The sequence below is a fragment of the Oreochromis niloticus genome, linkage group LG5, assembly GCF_001858045.2.
Source record: "Oreochromis niloticus isolate F11D_XX linkage group LG5, O_niloticus_UMD_NMBU, whole genome shotgun sequence".
NCBI classification, from domain to species: domain Eukaryota; kingdom Metazoa; phylum Chordata; class Actinopteri; order Cichliformes; family Cichlidae; genus Oreochromis; species Oreochromis niloticus.
In genome coordinates, this window is record NC_031970.2 from 18499221 (window position 1) to 18520598 (window position 21378).

Here is a 21378-nt window from a genome sequence, read left to right on the forward strand (position 1 = left end):
CACAGGTACAGACTCACCAGCATGTCTAATGTTTTGTATACAAATTGTAAACTTTTTTTCTGATTAAAAATTCTAATTAAAACCATTAAAATGTGATGGCCTACAAACATAAGAGGAGAAACATGAGTAAAAGAAAACCACATTAATCATTTCTAGGGTTTAAGTTGGAAACATTCAATATGCATCACTGTATAACACATTAACCGACATACTATAGAGGAAGAGAATGTCACTATAAGGAAGAGTTGCATTTTCTAGTCCTGATTCTCTAGTTGACATTTGAAGCATGCAAGGAGGAAGTGGTTTCCAGTTTGCTCCACATAACTAAAGGCATTCTTCCGAATCACATTTCACTGAGAAATCCTCACAGCAACAGCAGAGAACGTCAAGGTGCAAAGCAGCTGCTACAAACAGATTATGAAAATGTGTAGTTTTAACGGTCATCTCAATTTATTTTAATTGAATTCAATTTTATTTATACAGCATCAAATCCCAACAATCACCTCAAGGTGCTTTATATTACAATATATATTTTGACAGCATCTTGCCTCTGGCCGTTCTCTTTCCTTCCTGTAGGGACAACCCACAGGAGTGTACCCTCACCTGTTCCTGCTGAATCACATGTTGGCACACCTGCATTTTATCAGATCATTTCCTGCACATGAAAGAACTGCTTCATTCATCACCAGATCCTTATAGTTATCAAAGCGGTAAGAGACTTTGAATGCTCAGATATGCCCCCCCACTGATCCAGTCTGCTTTTACTAAACCACAGAAACATACACTACCTGTTGGAAATACTTCTCAGGTAAGAATCCTCTGAAAAGATGTTTACCTGTGACTGATCGGAAACTACAATATAGAAATTTGCCCTGCAAAATTAACTTTTGTTTAGCATTAAAAACATGTTGACCACACTTCTGCAAGTTCTTGCATTATATGTGAATAAAACTTCATCAGTCATTTTTTCAATGTATCTTTTGACAAAAGTAAGCTTGACTTTAGGACATATGGGTTACAAAAGGGTTTGCCGTGGGAATAAAGGAAGTCTTCTGCTATCTTGTCATCTTGACGTAAGAAGGTCGGTGTTAGTTTGCTTTAATACAGCTTGTCTGCGCCTGTCTACTTACCCTCACCCTTTTAACACAAGCTGGCATGCAAGGTTTTATCCTCTCTGTGAATGGTCAGGATCTCTTTATTTGCAGAAACATTTAAAGATGCTTACATGTCTGTGACTGGATCTTGTGTGCGGGCGGGTTCATTATTTGTGCATACAGTGCATGCAAGATTAACATCTTGTTTATGTCAGAGCAGCTTTCTTCCTCAAGCATGAAATCACCTCCTACCTTTTTGTGTTTTGTAGCTAAGGAGACCATTTATTGATAATCTGGGCCAACATCACACACAGGCGAAGAGTTGCCTGTTTTGTTTCATACACAGTGATAAATCAGTGCAGTACTAAGACAACGGAAAAAGTAAAAAAATATATTAACATGACTGCAAAACCTATAACCGCTGCCGGTAGTTGTCTTCTGATAATGATTCCTATGAATGCTGTAAACAGTTTTCTCTTGACAAAGTAGCACAAAATCTTTCTGCTTGGCTGGATGCCATTAGAGGTTGGGATGGGAATTTCAAGACCAGGAGAAGACACAAATTAGGAAAGGCATCTGGTGTAAAATTGGTGGCAAAGGTAACATCTGTCTGTTGTGGTGACCCCTTGGGAAGTAAGGGAGCAGCTGAAAGTACCTACAGTTTATGGAGTTTGATTTATTTTGAATTCAACCAAGTGGCCACTTCAGGAAGTGCAGGTTTTCTGCACTTCCTGAAGGGAATAGGAAAGCAGACAAAAGAAGTTTTCACTCAAAAAAGCTCACTAACCATGGATATGTTGCATATAAATCATGCAGTGTTTGTTCTTTTTTCTGCTTTCTTTACAACTGTATGCTGGATATGAATTTATATATCTCAGCCACTAGATGTCAGATTTGTATATACAGTATTTTGACCTCACCTCAGAAACACTCACACAGTCTGTTTTTTGTCAGTTGGACTTTCAGTAGAAACCTACCAGTAGAGATATGCTATCTGCCATAAATACAGTAGTAGCCTGAATTGCGAAAACATGATATGACATGCACTGATTTGCTGGAAGTCTAGAAGATCTAAACAGTTGTGTCGGCAGCAGGTACATTGTGTGTCTTTCCTCTGCATCCATGATTTTTCTTATCCATTTTTCTTACACTTTGTACCAAAGAAACATGTTTGTTTGTTTTTTTAAATCAAATCTACACTTTTCACTTAATAATTTTTGAGGTGGGGGCTGATGGAACCTTAACTCCATCAGCTGCCACATAAAAATGACCTATTTGGGACTTTGGGCTGTGTTCCTGAAATTTGTAATATGGAAAGACATTTCTTTTCAGCCCCTCATCTGGGCACCATGGCTCTCCCTGCCTTAGCTGGTGTCCTTCAATGTGGGGCGTGGATATGTGAGTACCTCTTCTCTTCCCTTTCCCCTTCCCTTTCCTTTCCCTTAGTCTGTTCCCCCTGAGCTGTGCTTGCCAGTGGGTTTGATATGAGGTTCTTGCTGCAATCCTGGAGCTTGACCACTACTATGTTCGGACCCTCTGGGATATGGTGGGCACCTGTGTGCAGGTAGCAGAGAGGTTGGGGGGTCATGTGGGCACGCTGTGCTGCTGGGGTTGTGCCAGCTGGTATATTTCCTGGGCTTTGGGTCTGTTAGGGTTCCCTTAGCTCTTACTGTGCTATGGTTCCTTTTCTTGGCAGTCCATACTGCTTGGGTGAGACCAGGATGTGTTGTGTGGCCTCGGGCACTGGTGGAGGCCTCCCTGCATGTTTTTGGCTCAGCACCTTATTATCCACTCTGACTTGGTCTTCACTGTTGGTTTGGGCCACTTGGGGTTTCTGGGTTTGTGTGGGTTCTCGTCACCACTTTGTGTGTTAGTGTTCAGGTTCTGGCGATTTGCGTGACTGTGGTGGTGGGAGTGCATGTGTCCTCGTGGTGTGGAACAGCCACATCCATGTAAGATGATGAAAACTAAACCTGTAGCTCATGGCACATATGACATTTGAGTTTGCTACCTGTTTCATCATTACATTTCATTACAGTAATACAATAAAGAAAAAAAAGAGACGATCAGTTATTCAACAACAAAGTTATGACACTATGTTAGCAGCTAAAAGATTAAACTCAAACTCAGTGATTCAAATAACATAAAGTGTATTATTCAGAAGCAGAACTGTCTGCATGACAATTTTACTTTTGTTCAACTAGACAATACTTGAAAGCCAAATGTATTGCGTGCTGGACTTGCATCTCTAACAGTGTATTTCAAAACTGCAAACATGCATATTAAAAAAACAAAACATTTTGCAGTACATTAAGTTTAGTCGCACTATTATTTTTATTCGGTTAATGCTTTTGTGACTAACATTAATACACGCAAAACAATATTCCTCGAAAATAATCAGCAACAAATGTGAACCCATAGACTTCAGGTTACTAAACAAACACAATGCACTCTTTGATATTTGCTGTATGGGTTACATGCTTGCAGAGTATTAGGATAAAATGCTTATTTTAACCTAATCTAGTGTATTTTATAGTCTACTAGCCTTTGTTATACAGGGTGGGCCATTTATATGGATACACCGTAATAAAATGGTAATGGTTGGTGATATTAAAGTCCTGTTTGTGGCACATTAGTATATGTGAGGGGGCAAACTCCTCAAGATGGGTGGTGACCATGGTGGCCATTTAGAAGTCGGCCATCTTGGATACAACCTTTGTTTTTTCAATAGGAAGAGGGCCATGTGACACATCAAACTTATTGGTAATGTCACAAGAAAAACAATGGTGTGCTTGGGTTCAACGTAACTTTATTCTTTCATGAGTTATTTACAAGTTTTCTGACCACTTATAAAATGTGTTCAATGTGTTGCCCATTGTGTTGGATTGTCAATGCAACGCTCTTCTCCCACTCTTCACACACTGATAGCAACACCGCAGGAGAAATGCCAGCACAGGCATCCAGTATCCGTAGTTTCAGGTGCTGCACATCTCGTATCTTCACACCATAGACAATTGCCTTCAGATGACCCCAAAGATAAAAGTCTAAGGGGGTCAGATCGGGAGACCTTGAGACCATTCAACTGGCCCACGACGACCAATCCACTTTCCAGGAAACTGTTCATCTAGGAATGCTCGGACCTGGCACCCATAATGTGGTGGTGCACCATCTTGCTGGAAAAACTCAGGGAACGTGCCAGCTTTAGTGCATAAAGAGGGAAACACATCATCATGTAGCAATTTCAAATATCCAGTGGCCTTGAGCTTTCCATTGATGAAGAATGGACCCACTATCGTTGTACCCCACATACCACAGCAAACCATCACTTTTGTTCTTCCAACAGTCTTGGAGGGATCCATCCAGTGTGGGTTAGTGTCAGACCAATAGCGGTGGTTTTGTTTGTTAACTTCACCATTCACATAAAAGTTTGCCTCAACACTGAACAAAATCTTCTGCGTGAACTGAGGGTCCTGTTCCAATTTTTGTTTTGCCCATTCTGCAAATTCTGTGCACCGATCTGGGTCATCCTCGTTGAGATGCTGCAGTAGCTGGAGTTTGTAAGGGTGCCATTTGTGAGTAGCTAATATCCACCGAAGGGATGTTCGACTAATGCCACTCTCCAGTGACATGCGGCGAGTGCTACGCTGTGGGCTCTTGCTGAATGAAGCTAGGACAGCCACTGATGTTTCTGCATTAGTGACAGTTTTCTTGCGTCCACATTTTGGCAAATCCAACACTGAACCACTTTCACGAAACTTAGCAAGCAGTTTGCTAACTGTAGCATGGGAGATGGGTGGTCTCGTAGGGTGTCTTGCATTGAAATCTGCTGCAATGACCCAGTTAGTGCGTTCACCAGATATCAACACAATTTCGATCTGCTCCTCACGTGTTAACCTCTTCGACATGTCAATGGCTGTGCACAAAGAGAAACTTGTAAATAACTCATGAAAGAATAAAGTTGCGTTGAAACCAAGCACAACATTGTTTTTCTTGTGACATTACCAATAAGTTTGATGTGTCACATGGCCCTCTTCCTATTGAAAAAACAAAAGTTGTATCCAAGATGGCCGACTTCTAAATGGCCACCATGGTCACCACCCATCTTGAGGAGTTTGCCCCCTCACATATACTAATGTGCCACAAACAGGACTCTAATATCACCAACCATTACCATTTTATTACGGTGTATCCATATAAATGGCCCACCCTGTATATTACACAACCACAAATGTAATGTAATGTTTGGTTTTTAGAATACACGATTCTTTGATTGACTTCATGTGCAGTTTATTTGTTTATTGCCCTTCCTGTGGTTTCGGCTGGGTTTGAGTTGGTGGGACGCCCTCTAAGAAGGTACAGAAGTACTTTGCTGTGTTTAATTCAGGTTTCCTTAACAGCAAGTAGCATTTTGGGAAGTAGTAGGCTGCCAACAGTCCAAAGTTGCTTGCCAGGCTGAAATAAACATGGACAATTGACCTGTTCTTGTTATTATCTCTGTTGTTTTCTGTGTAGATTGGAATAAAGATCACCCAAATGACACAGTAGATCAGGGTGGAAAAGGTGATGTCCCTGGCTAGGTTATACTGAAGAAGAGGCTTCACTGCCATGAAGGTGCACATGAAGGATGCAAGGGCCATTGCACCATTGAAACCTTGCATTAAGGCAAATCCAATCAAAGGTGAAACAGGACACGAGAGGAATGATTCTGCAAAATCTATTGTCATATTTGCCACATTTCCAGACAATGAAGGTCCTTCTTGAACAAACCAGCCACAGAGACCAGCCTGCACAGCGCAGCAGATCAGCACAAACAGCCAGCTCGCAGGGCCTCTTAATGTATGCAGGTGAGAGGCAGCCATCTCGGAGAACTCTGTCACGTAGAGTATCTGTTTGAAAAGAAAGGTTACCATTAGTCTTGTCCTGTGTACATCGGTTCCACAGTATATTGTGCACTCTCCCACATAGGCAATAATTACACAAACGTTTGGGGTTGTATCAAGTCACAGTTAGGTGGTTAGAAATTCATATTGTACAAAACTAAATAAAAAAGCAACTACATCATTAGTCATTAAAAGGCTAGTTTTGTAGACCTCAGAAGCTGCCATTTTATGTTTTTACTTAAGTGCATTTGAAGTGATTTGTTGGCAGTATTTTTGAATACACTAAAGTTGTTAATTACCACTGGTGGTGGTCAGAGGGCCCGGTGGCGCCAGTGTTCGGCAGCCTCGCCTCTGTCAGTGCACCCCAGGGTGGCTGTGGCTACTATGTAGCTTGCCATCGCCAGTGTGTGAATGTGTGTGTGAATGGGTGGATGTCTGGATATGTAAAGCGCTTTGGGGTCCTTAGGGACTAGTAAAGCGCTATATAAATACAGGCCATTTACCATTTACCATTTACCATTTTTTATTGATGTTAATATAAATATAAATTGTACTTTGACAATTATCTTTATGTCTAACCAATTCTGTAGTTTCTGCACACTGCCAATGTGTGGCAGTGTTTCCCAAGTCTTTCCTCACCTTTAGTGAGATGGAAACTATAATGGAGAGGGTGACAGTGTGGAAAAAGGAGGTGAAGGGCAGCTGAAGACGACACACCACATCCCCTGGCTTCCCCAGGAAAAACAGCAGACTGAGGCATGCTCCCATCTGGGCGAGCACAGCCACAAAACTCAAGGGACCCCCCGAGGCCGTTACCAGGGGGGTTCCTCGGTGCATCAGGAACACGACACCCACCGTACCCTGACATATCAGCAGGAGCGTAGCAACCAGCATCATTATCACAGCATCCTGGCTGTGCCACTCCAAAAACTTAAAGATGGGGTCAGTGCAGTTCGTGCTGCGATTGTGGGACCACTGACGGTTGGGACACTTAGTACACTGGGTGTCATCTATGAGTGAGAAAGGACAAAACACACACACACTTCCTCTGTTAATCAAGAGCATATAGATAGGACTCATAGGAATGCAACTTAATGTGTTTAGTACTTTATTGAAGTACTTAATTTGAAGTACTTGTACTTTATTTAAGCCTTTTTATGTTATGCTACTTCTGCTTCTACTCCACTATTATTTACAAATATTGCACTTTCTACTTCATACTAGGTCATTTATTTTAACTTTTTTTTTTTAACTTAGAGTTTAATTTATGATTAAATATTCTGAGTTCCCAAGTTTTTGCCTTTGCCTGTTTCCTGGCTATTCAATTTAAAAAGTCCTAGAAATACCCCCGATTATAATAGCATCACTCTGAGAACTTTAGCAGTGCTGGCAGGTAGAGGAACGCTCATTATGGTTATTTTTTAGGTTATACTAAATTAACCTGTAGGTTTATTTTATGAGAAATGCGTGAGAGTATCTATCTCTGACAAGAATTCAAATAAGCAAGGTCAGATATGTAAGACAAGAATGAACAACCACACTACCATTTTTTGCTTGGTAAGTGCCAGCAAGACAGTCAATGCAGTCAAAACAGCAGGAATGGAAGCCTTTGACTCTGTGGACCTGACCTGCGTCACATTTTGCTGAACAGTTTGATGTAGGAACCTGCAAAAGTTGTAAATTAAATTAAATAAATAATTCAGGAATTCAAACTGGGTAATGATTTGACTAAATTGGTTGAAATACCTTTAACACAATTTATTTTTAAAAAAGTTACCTTGTCAGCTGACCAATTAAAGAGGGCCTTATTGAGGAACAGTTTCTCTTCGGTATAATTTCCCACAGTTTTAAAATTCACTTTTGATGGGTCTTTCCAGTCCCACTGAATGACATTGTAACCCATGTTTGGGTTGCCATTATTGTCAAACTCTATACGTGTGCCATTGATGTTAACAGAAGTGTTCCTTAAAGTCTCCAACAGCTGCAAAATGATGATTTTTTTAATGATTTAATTATTGTTGTTAGTGATAAACTTGATTGCAAATTTTGTGCATTCACCCATATACTAGAAAAAATAAAATAAATCACCTTCCAGGGATAGATTTTGCTTCCAGATCCCCACTTACAGGCAGTTGAATTGCACTCCAGCAGGTTATGCAGTGCCTGTGCTACACTGTAAACAGCAGCATACACACTGAAAGCTGATCTTTGCACTGCAGGTGCTTGTACTATGCTAATGTTGTCTGGTGACAAATTCCAGCATTGTGGGCAGCGATTGTTTGGATGATTAAGATTTGTGGTCAGAGTGGATGTCTTTGCCCGGTCTGCACTGAGTTTCTTGAAGAGCTCCATTGCATAATCGGTGAACAGGCCGAGCGTGCCTATTTTGTCAAGGAATCCAATGACTGTTCCAATTTTATCAATGTCAGGCAGAGAAGTCACTTGAGCATGGATGGTCCAACTTGTGCTGGCAATCCAAACAGCTGTTAAATTACTCCTGATAACCTGGAATAAATTAAACGATTGACTGGTACTGAACAAATTCTGACCACCAATAGAAAATAATACATTTCTTAGTTGCTTTAGATATCTACTTCACCAACCTCTTTAAAAAAGACTTTAGTTTGCTCTGGAAGAGTAAACACCACCACCACTCCAACTTTAGTGTCTTTTATATTGCCTATAATGGTTTCGATCGCTGGTTTAGGGTCAGTGTACACTGGAATCAGGCCCTGATAGGCCACACAGATAGATGTGTTGTCTGCCAGTTTGGTGAACATCTGCACACCTCGTTGTCCGTACTCCTCATCACTGCCCACAATTGCCACCCAGTTCCACCCAAATTCCTGTATTAGCTTTATTATGACATCCACTTGCAATTTGTCACTGGGCACCGTACGAAAGAATGACGGGTAGGAAACATCATCACTGAATTTGTCACTGGTGGCCCCATAGCTAATCTGGTGCAAGTATAAAAAACAAAAGAATAGTGTTATTTACCTTTACTCACTGTTGACATACTGCATAATACCTAATATATCATGGTAAAAATGCTACATTAACTAAACAGGAAAGAATTAATTTTCTGTGATATAACCTGGCACAAATCCTTAGATCTACTTGTAAGAGTTACCTTTACATTTGAAATATTTAATGTCAGATCTTTGCATTAATAGAAACTATGTTGCAAGTCTTAAGATGTATGTGTATTCAAACCTGTGGCATCAAAAAGAATCCCAGGAGTTTTCCAATGACTGACACCATTTCTGACACAAGAGGACCAATCACTGCAACTGTACTGGTCTCATAGTCGGTGTAATTACACTGCACAGATAGTTCTTGGCTGGATTTTGCAGTGAGGAAGGACAGAGTGGGCTTTATAATGACTGATGCTTGTGTGCATGTGTCATAGATTTCATAACCTAACTTGATGCCAGGGAGGAGAGTCTGGTTTCCATTGATTTCATCCACTGCGTATTTCATTGCTATAGAAAGTCCCAATCCACGTTCATTTAAACTGTTCAGCCACAAGCAGAAAACGGTAGAAGGCATGGTAAGCTAGGGTTAGCATACACTGTCATTTATATATGTGATGAATTTTTCTTAACCATCCTTACCTTTTACATCTTATCTGGTTGGGCTCTGTTATGTCACTGAGGCTGCTGGTGATGTCGTTAATGGGAAAGAGCCCTCCGAGCATAATGTCCCCAGACAAACTGAAGAGGTTGGAAGAAATGTTGCTGACCCATTCAGGCAAACTCTGACTGCAGCTCAGTCTAAAGAAAAAGCAGAAAACCAGCAGAGTGAGACGTGAAGCCATGATGCCAATACGTGTTAGACTGAAGGCACAGCACTAACATTAGTCTACTTTCTTGTCAGTACATCATGACAGATGGTTTTATGCAAATTCACCCATAAGTCCATATGCCCTCCCTCTCCTGTCTGACCAAACCTGACAGTTTAGGAAGAGCGAATCGTAAATAAATACAAACTATGTGTAGTATGACCTGATATGAATCTTTTCATACAATCTTCTTAGAAATTTTTTTTTGATGATGCTAAAAAAGACTAATGATTTTCACACAGTTAAGATATTGCATTTAATTATCACCCTCCTAGATGAAAAGACTCACCATAGAGACGCTATGTTATTACTCTATGTTAGCATGTATGCTGCATCAGCAGTGTTCATCTTTCATGACATTTTCATGACATTTGTTTGTGGTTTGAAATTTGTTTTTCCTTCTTTTTTTTTTGGTGTATCAGTATTTCATGAGATGAGCACACACAGTAAACTCCTTTGTGTCTACTTACTGAGATGTTATCTCAGCAACACCTTGCATGTCCAATGTTATGGTTTTGCAAGTTGGTTACTTTTGGTCATTTATGTGAAAATATATAGTGACGAACCCAAGAGGCCACAAAAACTACTCACAGATGTTTAAAGTTGTGGTGATGTTGAACATTATATTATGATCTGTTTTTGTTCATTTTTTAAAAAAAATTTACCTCACTGTTGGCTTTGCATGTGTATTTGCATGTAATGTTGCACAAAGCAGGTTCATGCAAAAGATATTTAAATAAACCTACAGCAGACATAAGTAAGCTCTTTTAAATGTTCATTTAAAAATATCCTGTACAAGCTTTGAAGGTTTTGTTTATAATTCAGTTGCCTTTAAAAAATATTACAGGTCCAGATTATCTGTATTTTAAAAATATTTGGTAACATATTTTAAAAAAACATATGGCCATTCCCGTTTTAACGTGCATGTATCCCATGAAAGATCTGTAACATCTATGGACTACTGTCTAAAATGGTGCAAATGTGGAAAGAGACATCTTGCAAGCTTGAGTAAAAGTTTTACACACCACAGACATATTTTCAGTTAATAATTGGCTGAGTGATATTTGTACCAACAAACAGCATAAAAACATCCCATGCACTTGATTTGCATACTTGAGTTTCTACAGAAAGGAGGTGTGAATTCACATGAAGCCAAAGTAAACTGACAGGCTAAGTGTTGTTTTCTTTAGTGTGCATTTTATTTGGTAAAACTGGAATCGATATTAAGACACTGAGCTAAAAACAAGCCCAACTAAGCCATTATATTATTAACTAATCAACATTAAAAAATAAATAAATAAATAAACTTGGCTTTCTTCAAGTTTATTTTCTTTCCTGGAGTCATTCACACAAGGCCTTGAATTGTTCTTAAATGTGTTCATGGACCACAAACAGTTCAGGTTAGGCTAAAGTAAGCCAAACCTGTTAAACCCTTCCATAATAATCAGCTTTAAGAAAGCATTTCCTATGCTTAATCTTTCTTGTAGTGTAAAGGAGTAGAAGTACAGTACTGTGCAAAAGTCTCAAGCCGTCCATCTTTTCATTATGTTGAAATAGGTGCAGTGACTTATTAAAAATGTGCAAACATAAACAGAAATACAAGATAAAAGGCAAAAGCACAGTTTGTATTCTTCATAGAGGATGAGTTATTCAAAGCTCTTCTTTGAATATTGGCATTGCATTTTTTCCATCCTCTGTAAAGATACCACACTCCTTCAATAATGTTGAGGTCCAGGATATTGGGAGGTCAATCCATAACTGATATTGTGCATTTTCCATCCAATGTTTGGGATCATTGTCATGCTGAAAAATGAAGCTGTTGGCAATGGAACATGGGGGCTAAAAATCTGATTGTGCTTTGTTGTGTTTATAATTCCATCTATTTTGACAAGCTCTTGTACCTCTCTGGACAATCTCTGATGACGATTTGAAATAAAATTTTCTAATTTGGACTCATCACTCTGAGACCTGTTGCCACTGATTTTCAGTCCAGTTTTTATCTAATCTGAAATAGTTCATCCTTTTCTCCCTGTTTCCCACCCTTAAAAATGCTTTTCTGATGCAAATGCACCTCTTTAGTCCTGTGTCAGGTTTTTGTAAAAAAAAATAAAATTCTTTTTCCTAATGATATTACTTTCAGACACTGTTCATCTTCTATAGATACTTTTTTTCTTGCCACGTATTAACAAAAGTAGCAAAGGACCTGAAGATAGAATTTAAAATTGGCTCTTTTCCAGCTTTTCTTTGACTTGTGGACACAACACAAGACCATTTAAAACATTATAAGAAACTCTGGCTCCCTGGAAGCAAAATATAAAGCAATGAGTTGTGCTTGAAACTTTTGGACAGTTCTGTATTTTGTGAAATTGTTATTTTTAATGAACCATCTATTTAAGTTTACTGGCTGATAATGAAAAGTCTGTTTTAATATGTCTGTGGTATTCCACAATCAATAAATCTGCTGTTGTTCTGGGTGCTTTTCTATTGCACACATCAAAGCCAAAAACCTTCACATATAGTTAGTTTGTATTCTATCTGATTTGATCAATTTGTTTTGAAAATTTTAATAAAAACTGAGTTTCTCTTCTATTTTTACACCTTGTAAAGTGACCATTGTGTCAGATTTGACCCTGTGGTTGTCTGGTTCAGGCCTGTAGACTGTGTGTTTGCTGTTAGCCTTTTTTTTTTCTCTTCTATATACCAAACAAATATTTACTCATGTAATCATTTGCCCGTTCAAATATCTTAAAATAACCAGTCGTTCAATTGCTGTTTGTTATGGGTTTGGTCACAAAAGTCCTGAAGTGTTTTTAACAGGAAAATATTCCAACGTCCTTTTTATCTTATTTTAATGTTAATCCCCTCGTGTATTCTCAACTATCTTTTTACATTGCCGTAAAGCCTGTACTATAAACAGGGAAGCATTTGAGAATGTGACAGAAGGCAAAAATGAAAGGGAAACAGATTTGTGGTATAATACTATAAGGAAGAGTTGAGTTTTTTTCTCTTTGATGTCTGCATATTCACTTTTATGAAAAAGTCCTGAAGAGAAGCAGTGGAGGAAGTGGTTTCCAATTTGCCCTACTACTAAAACCATTTTTCAAAATCACATTCCCATTTGATTAGTCACTAAACAGGGCAGAGAAAGCCACATAGAGACACTGCAATAATATTTCACATTGAATAAGGTGAAATTTGTTTTGTGGCCACTTATAGAAAACTGTAGTAATTTTGCTCTGCAGGATAACACATTAAGCATTTTTTCAGCACACAAACTGAAACAGTTACAGCCCACTGCTTAGGTTCTTGCATTATATGCAGATCAAACGTCACCATTTTTTGTTGTGTACACTTATCTTTTGACCTGAACAGGCCTGATTTGAAGATGTTTCAGTTACAGGAAGTCTTTGTTCAAGAACATAAAGGAGGAGTTTTGCTGCCTATCTTGTTTGTCATCTTGACGTAAGAAGAGCAATGATGAAATGTTTTCTTTAGTACAGCCTGTCTGCGCCTGTCTGCTAACCATCACTCTTTTAACACAAGCTGGCATTCAAACTTTTATCCTTCCTGTGAATCGTTAGGATCACTTTATTTACAGAAACATTTAAAGATGCTTACATGTCTCTGACTGGATCTTGTGTGAGGGTGGGTTCAGTGATTCTGGCCTTGTGCGCATGAAGCGCACGCAGATTAACATCTTGTTTATGTTTGAGCAGCTTTCTTCCTCAAGCATAAATTCGCCTCCTACCTTGTTATGTTTTGTAGCTAAGGAAAACCTTTACTGATGATGTGGGCCAACATCACAGGTATGCAAACTGTTCCCTGTTTTATGTCAAGCACAGTACTAAGTGAGTGGGGAAGAGGAAAAAAGAATACATAAAAAGTCTAACCAGCAACAAGGCTTCAGAAGCAGTGCCTCAATCTCATGACTGTCAATTGTTTTTACTTGCTAATGGTTCTTATGAAGAGTGTTTATAAGAAACAATGTTCTTGTGACAAAGTAGGAACAAACTTTCTGTATGGCCAGATGCCACTAGAGGTTAGTATTTTTCACGCACTGTCTCTCTAAAGACAAAATACAAATATATATAAATATATATATAACTATAAAGTGTGTATTCTTGTATGCACCTTGTTTTGTGTATGCTACACCTGAATTTACATAGCTCAGCCACTAGATGTCAGATGTGTGTATTCTACTGGCTTTACCACACACACTCACAAAGTCTGCCTTGTCAGGTGGACAGAGATCTGACACTGTCTAATAAATAGAGGACAGTTACGCTATTGAAAAAAGAAAAGAAAAGTCTAAGTTGATCAAATTCAGATTAAGATACATCGCTTTGTTGGCCATGAAGTCTAGAAGGTGTCAGCAGCTGTGTGGGCAGGAGGTACATTGTGTAGCAAGCTGCTGTTTGAACAACTGATAACAGATGGGAGTCAACCTGTTGAAATGTTGAATCTAAGAAGAAAAGTGTTTTGTCCTGGAAGTCTGATGCTGCATTTCCTGTTTGTCTGTACATTTCCACGAGTTCACTGCAAAGAAGGGAACACTCTTGCACAACACCTCTGAGAAACAATCTAAAAGGTGTTCTTTGCATCAGGGGAACACCATGCACATGTTGATGTGAAGAAATAGATACTTCTGAACACATTTTTTCTGCCCTTGTGCCAGCATTAATGCACTGTGGCTGGCAGTGATAATATGCCAATAGTGCCCCTTGTGTCTGTCCCAAGTGACTGTGACTGTTGCAAAACACTGTCTGAGCTGCACTCCCTCCCTTAGTGAAAGTCAGGAATACGACTTGCTCTCCCTCGCTTCCTTTGTCCCTCCTTCCCTCGCTGTTCCCCCTCCTCTTTGCCTGCAGAGTGGCCGGATCAGCCTCACTCTCTAATCTCCATTGCTGGCTTGAGAAACACTGGGCCCGTTGTTGACATGTTGGCCTCATACCCCACAGGGGCTGACAAATTATTAGCCAGCCTCTCTGTGCAGAGTGAGGACAACCAGCTAGCCAGGGAGTCTGTGCAGCCGGGCAGCAGAGTACTAAACTGTACCAGTGGACATGAGAGCTGTCCTGATCACTGATAGTAGAAGAAACCTGGGGCGACGATGAGCCACCGCCTGTTGTAAGACTGCAGGGCCAATTGGTCAGGACTGAACCATATGTGGTGTCGCAATCCAAGCACGCACATGCAGTGCTTTTACCTCACCTTGAAGAGTTAAATAAAGGATTCATCCTCCCCCATGTCAGCAGTAAAACTTGTTCTTCTTCGTGTCTTTAGGCTGTGTGTAAGTGCCTGCGTGCGTGTGCACCTCAGAGTTGTGTTGCAACCTCTATTTCTACATACATCTACATGTGCAGTGATACAGTATATAAACAATGAAACACTCGTGTGTATTGTTTTATTATATTTGCAACCAGTTGATGGCAAGATTTGCCTAGTTAAGTATTATGCAAACACTTAATACTTAAAAAGCTACCACACTGTTCTGTGGAGGTTTATCATCCAGTTACAGCCTACAGGAGGAGCTTGATAAAAATCAAGAAAAACTACACACAATTTAACTCAGTTCTCAGAATTGGGTTAGCCCTGTCCAAATTTAGAGTACAAACCGCGGAACAACAGTGTTTACACTCTAAACTCACTTACCTTCAGGTCAAGGCAAAAAGTTATTTTCATGCTTGGTGCGGAAAACTATTTCAAATAAGGCACAACAGTGTTTGGGTGCATCTCTGGATCATGACTGATTTACGACAGCCTGTGGGGCTGAATCAGTTTATGAACTTGTTGAATTATAAGAGTACACAGGAAAAGTGTTACATCACGTGTTAGGAGCTTGTAGTGAGTTATGAAATGAAAAAAGGCATTGCCAAATATCCCCCACACAAAAAATGTGTTTCTATTTTATGTGTTGGGAATACTGTGAAGGACAGAAACTCAAAGAGACATCACCTGAACGACTGTTCGGTTATCTATCTGTTTGTCCAAATGTACGCTGTTGTCACAGCTGTGCAAACTCTGGTGACATTATGGACCAAGGCAATGAAGAACAGTACAGTTTGTCTGACCTGTGCTGTACAAACAATTCCAGATCTGCAAACAGCTACAGCTGGCCATGTGGGCATATTGCATTTGTAGAAAAAAAAAAGGGACATTTTTACTCTGTGTGCTGTGTTCTTATCATGCACATGACATGCAACATGGTTCGAGAAAAATCTTTCTTTTTTCTTCTTCACACATCACACCTTGCTGTACATCATAATGTTTCACTTTACCAATTTCAAATAAACATTCAAAATCAGAAGGCGTTTCTTTATCTGACTTGATGCGTGTCACGTTTCACTGTGTGTGCCTAGGTTTATGCGTGTGTGTCGCTGTGACTGTGTGTTTGTGTCTCTGAGGTGTCATGTTACATCCCAAAGCTAACTGATAGGTCTAATCTGTCATCCTACACTCTGTGACTCATCTGACGAATTATCTGCAATCTTTCTGTTCCCCTCCTGTGGTTTTAACCTGCTGGAACTGGTGATATGAGCCATTTCCTCCAGTAACATAAAAGCAGAAGGACATTCAACGAGCAAAGGAACATCAAGGTTGCAATGTCAAGGAAAGTGGTCTAGATCTGTGCCAGAATGTAATAGCTTTTTTTTACTGCCTATATCCCATAGCTCCAATAAAATTTGCTTTGCTAGTCTTTATATCATACTGACAAATGGGCAGCCTGCCTCATGTCCCTCCCAGGACAGCCGTTCAATACTGAAAATGGTTTGTGGTGAAATGGTTTTTGGAGTGGGGATAAAAGTGTCCAAATATACTAAAGTGATCTTTTTATGAATCCCATGTATCAGATGACAATTTGAAAACAATATGAACACATGAAAGGATGAATTATCACATGAATGTAAATACCTCTTCCTTTATAGAGCATTATAGCAAGCTTTCAGCTCTTTGTCAGCTCTTTGTCTAGCTGTCTAGCTGTGTCGCTGTTTTGAAAGGCACATGTATTCCTAGAAAAAACCAGTAACCCCTGTGTTCACTACCTGCTTGACAACAAATTGCAACCAGGATTAGTTCTAGCTGGTGAACATAATGGCACAATTACTAGCTAAAATAGCAGATATGCTGCAGAAATTGGTTGATTCCGAGAATGGGCGTTATATAGATTGAACTTTAGTCCATCAGGAGGGCAGCTTTTTGTTCATTGCTGCTCCACAAATTTAAAAAACAAGATAAAAAGTGTAGCCTCCATGAAGTAAAACTGATTATTGTTAAGGAAATTAAACTAGAGTACATCTGCCATAATCAAATACAGGTTCTAACCTTTCCTAAAAGGAAAACTGGATGTTTCCTTCATATCAGTGGCAAGAATCAAGAGACGGTCCATGCAGGAGGCACGGCCACGCACAACAATGACAGTGTTTTCATATGATGGAATCTCATAAAGGTTATGCCTCTCCTTTATTCATTCAAGCCTCATTTCAAGTGAGGTAGCCTGTTTGTGAGCAGCTGGAAAAACATCCGACGAGTGGGCGGCTGTATCTGTACACTAAGAAATTGGGATAAAACACTCAGAAGTTAGGGAATCAGGGCGTACGCGGGTACTATGGAATTTTACCGGATCAAACTTATGTAAGAGGCTGATCTGACAGAGGATACCAGTCATTCACTGAGTCAGACAGAGAGAGAAAGAAAAAGAAAGGAGAGCGGTAGCCGAGGCATTAACAGGAGGTAATGGTGTCAGACAGCAGTACTCAAATGCAGAAGGCAAATGGTGTTTATGGGAAGATAAATGAGGGGGAATGAAAGCTCGGGATGTCTGGTGCCTGAGGCTCTGTCTTGACTGCATGAGTCCTGTTGCTCTTAAGTCCTCTAATTCAGTTCTCTCCCTGTCATTGTTGAACCTTTTCACTCTGCATTTCCATCCGACGTGTGAGTCACGCACCGAGGTTGTCAGTCATCAGATGATTTGATGTGGTTTTATTAAAAAGAGGTGCGTCTCCCCCTCTGACTCAATAATTGCTTCCTTCTGAAGACAGACAGAGATCAGCATCTGCTGTGAGGACGGAGGAGGAGGAGGAGGCGGAGGAGGTGGAGGCGGAGGAGGAGGCGGAAGGGGTAAGAAGGGGGGCTGCCTGTTTTAGAAACATACCAGCTGCCACAGTCTGACCCTCTGGGTGTCTGTCTTCCTCAGCACAGGTTAGGGGCTGCCCTATGCAGCCACACCACATGCCCACTCCAGGGGCTCCTGCTCTGTCTCCACTCATGCTTCTCACCACACTGAGGCATGATGTCGTGAATCATTGAGCTTGTACTTTTTATTGTAGTTTGTTGCTAAAAAAAAAAAATCCTCACTTTTCATTCTTAAAACAGTGAAATAAAGTGATAATGCCGTACACCTGAAGGAATTAGAGTGGGAAAATCTATGTGTTCTTCCACTGATTTCAGTGGTTTTCTGAGAATACCTCAAGATAAATTAAATTAGATTTAAATTTAAAAAAATTATATCTGGGTTTTGTCATTGTCGTTTGTCACTTTACTGGATATGAAAGAACAGCATCTGTTTTCGAACTGAAACATGGGCTGTGAGTTGGGTGCTGACTAGCAGGTAGTGTTAACCTGGGAAACTGTTTAGCAAGAGCAGCCTGACATTGCATCAATATTTCTATTCTTTTTAGTGCAGACAGCCCAAGGGAGGGCATGTGTATGAGAGGAAAGAATGAGAAAGAACAGATTAAGAAGAATAAGAATCTAGAAATGGGTCAGATTGGGGATAAAGTTCAGGTGGTAGATTTACTGTGTCAGAGAGATCAGTCTGTTATGAGGGCCAGTTGTATTACTTTGACCACTAAGCTGAGTTTTTTTCCACACTCTGGGACCAGGCTGCAACTCTGACATGTAGTCACATTTATGTTGGCAAATCTCAGGAAATTGGATAGCAAACAGAACTCATTCAGTGGAAACAGAGTTTGGATTCAGGATAGGTGTGTCCACCTTTAAGCACTGCTGTAACAATATTAATTACTGTCACTTTATTGGATCTCTTTCCTTTTATTAAGTCTGTCTAAAAATAATACTCGCCTTCTTCTTTAATATATACACAATGAAAAAATAATGCCACTGTAATTGTTCCTGCTCACTGGCCATGCAAAGGGATGTCTTTACTAGAAGTGACATCGGAGTTTTAAATCTAATGTCCGTTGTTGAAAGAGACAGGGTACCACAGCTCAGCTCTTGTTCTGTGCAAAAATGCATTCTGCTGTTTTGCTAAAGTTAAAATCAGCTCCCGGATGTCCGAGTTAGTCTAAATAAGTTAATATCTTAAAAGACGTAGAGACATTTGAGTCTGAAACTGTGTTACCAAAAGAAACGCTCTGTAAGATACCCATGAGGATCCTTTTGTGCTGCACAGAATGAGGACAATAGAGCTTTTAAAGAGGCTTTAATAAGGAGGGAGGTTTTGTTATTCCTGTTAGAGTAGAAATAATGACAATAAGTTTCTTTCTTTTGTTGTTTTTTTTTTTTTTTAACCCTATCAAGTCCCAGTGCTCTTTCCATTGAATGAGGGTGAATCAAGGTTGTCTCTGATTTAACTTTCAGTTTCTGTTGCTCACCATTTTCAAAGCTTTTTGGCTTCTCTGACAAGTTGACTCCTTTTCTTTGCCAGGTAGAGTTTACATAGCTACTCTGGATTGTTTTGTCTATTTCTGCTATGGCAGAAAGCTCTAGATACTGGGTAAACTGGTGGACAGAAGTACATAATGAAAGTAAAGTATACAGGCAACCAATCCAGACACAACTGGTGTCACTATTTCTGAGCCACTACATTATTAACATTTCATATTGATATTTAAAAGAAAGGTCTTGTTCTATTAAGATGAGAGGAAGGCGTTTTGTGTTTGTGTTGTTTAAGACTAAACTGTAACCTTCTTCTTAAAGCTGCCCTTGCCTTGCCCTCCTCACTCAAATACAAACTTGGCATATTGTTAAATAATCGGTATCACTTCATCTGTGTCGTGGGAGTAAAATTGGAAACACATATGGTGAGGTCATGGAAACTCCTCTTAGAAATGACAAACTAGTTTGTGTTTGAAGGACCTCCTTGCTGCAAGTTACAGTCCAGGTCGCTGCACAAAACTCTTGCACTACAAACTACAAACCAAAAAAAGCACGACGGTTTGCAAATCGTGAGAAAGAGTTCTGCCGTGCCATGCTCAGTGAACAAAACTATTGATGCAAATCTGTTTCAAAATCAAGGTTAAAAAAAAAAAAAACCCACACACACCTGACATGCGTTACTCACTGTGTGTAGCCTGTATTTTATTTGGATAGATGACTTAGTTTGTGCTTTTAAGACACAGCTTTTGCGTCACTCCGGTGACCTTACAGGAAAATCCACATTGCATTACTCCAGGCAAGTGACAATACCAGTCATCACCATTATCATGCACTGGCAATAGCTGTCTAAATGACAAACTAGCACCGTGATACAGAGATGGGCTCCGGGTTGTACTGAAGCCCCTGGACTCTGTTTAAACTCTCCCAGTCTAAAGTAGGTATAATGTACTGTAGGTCTTCAGAGAGACCTTTATGTCTTCTTTTTATCTTATCTGAAGACCTGATTTAACCTCTCTGACTCTCTAATTGAATTCAGCTTTAATCTGTGGCTGTTATCCACAACCATAGTAAGTGCAAACCCCCACGAGAGAGATCACTCACATCCCTAGCCTGGTCTAAATCTGTCAGCGTGTAAACACAGACGCTCCAGCTGCAGACCCACTGACTGTCTCCAGTGTGATGAATGATAACCTGTACGCTGTGGCTCCTCCTGACTGACGGTAGGCTTGCGTGTGAAGATGTATACTTGTAAAAAAAAAAAAAAAAAAAGGTGGCATTAGAGGCCTTCCTTAAATTGCAAAACACCTGCATCTGACTCACAGAGTTAATCACACACCTTTACAGCACTGTTCCACACTGAGACAAGAGAAAGAGAAATCAGTATGAAGGATATTAAGTAAATTTTTTTGCTCATTGTAAATTGATTTAAAGACATATATGAGAGGTGTTTTAAGGAATATCTGTACACAAAGTTTATTAACACCCAACTTTTTAACTTTTACTGGCTAGTGCTGACTGCATTTTCATCTAACATTTTTATGATATATTTGCCAGGTTCGATGAGCTAACATCAGTGCTTGGCAGACATGACAAATCGTCTTGTGACTGAACAAATCCCCACAGCTGAGCTCTAAAATCCTGTGAAAAGCCTTCCCGGAAGAGTGAAGACTGCTACAGCTGCACATTAATTGGCCAGGACTCTGAAACAAAATGTCATGCGCATATATGTTGGCATGTATAAGAATCCCATATGGTATGTTATGGTGATGTTAGTACTTTTTGTCATCGTAAGCTTTACTTTAAAAAAAACTCCTGATGGACAAAACTGTATTTACTGGCAAGCTGTTATGAGAAAGCAGGCTGACAGCTTGAGCATGTAAGCAGATGACTCAGGTCAGCCCAGGATTCATACAGCTAGTAGCAGCAACAGAGTCTGCTGTAC

General features: G+C 39.8%; 1 protein-coding gene and 1 long non-coding RNA gene across 2 annotated transcripts; one reads left to right on the plus strand and one right to left on the minus strand.

The window, feature by feature from the left end:
• The first annotated feature begins 711 nt into the window (after positions 1-711).
• On the plus strand, positions 712-5686 carry LOC109202264 (uncharacterized). The gene is made up of 3 exons (XR_002062230.1): positions 712-808; positions 2427-2492; positions 5607-5686. It is a non-coding gene; the product is annotated as an uncharacterized LOC109202264 (long non-coding RNA).
• Positions 5321-9897, minus strand: LOC100711896 (taste receptor type 1 member 3-like). Its single transcript, XM_003459580.4, has 8 exons — positions 9592-9897; positions 9191-9491; positions 8578-8934; positions 8063-8479; positions 7752-7955; positions 7519-7639; positions 6614-6984; positions 5321-5980 (listed from the first exon to the last, which is right to left on the minus strand). The coding sequence occupies exons 1-8, from the start codon at positions 9792-9794 to the stop codon at positions 5390-5392; spliced, it is 2565 nt and encodes an 854-aa protein (XP_003459628.1). The 5' UTR covers positions 9795-9897; the 3' UTR covers positions 5321-5389.
• Between the last annotated feature and the right edge of the window lie 11481 nt (positions 9898-21378).

Bases quoted from the DNA above. Each gene is read 5' to 3' on its own strand.
- LOC100711896 (XM_003459580.4), bottom strand. From the start codon at position 9,794: ATGGCTTCACGTCTCACTCTGCTGGTTTTCTGCTTTTTCTTTAGACTG. The intron at 8,935-9,190 runs GTTTGAATACAC...TACTTGCACCAG, and splicing joins GATTCTTTTTGATGCCACAG to ATTAGCTATGGGGCCACCAG. The intron at 8,480-8,577 runs GTTGGTGAAGTA...AATTTATTCCAG, and splicing joins CTAAAGTCTTTTTTAAAGAG to GTTATCAGGAGTAATTTAAC.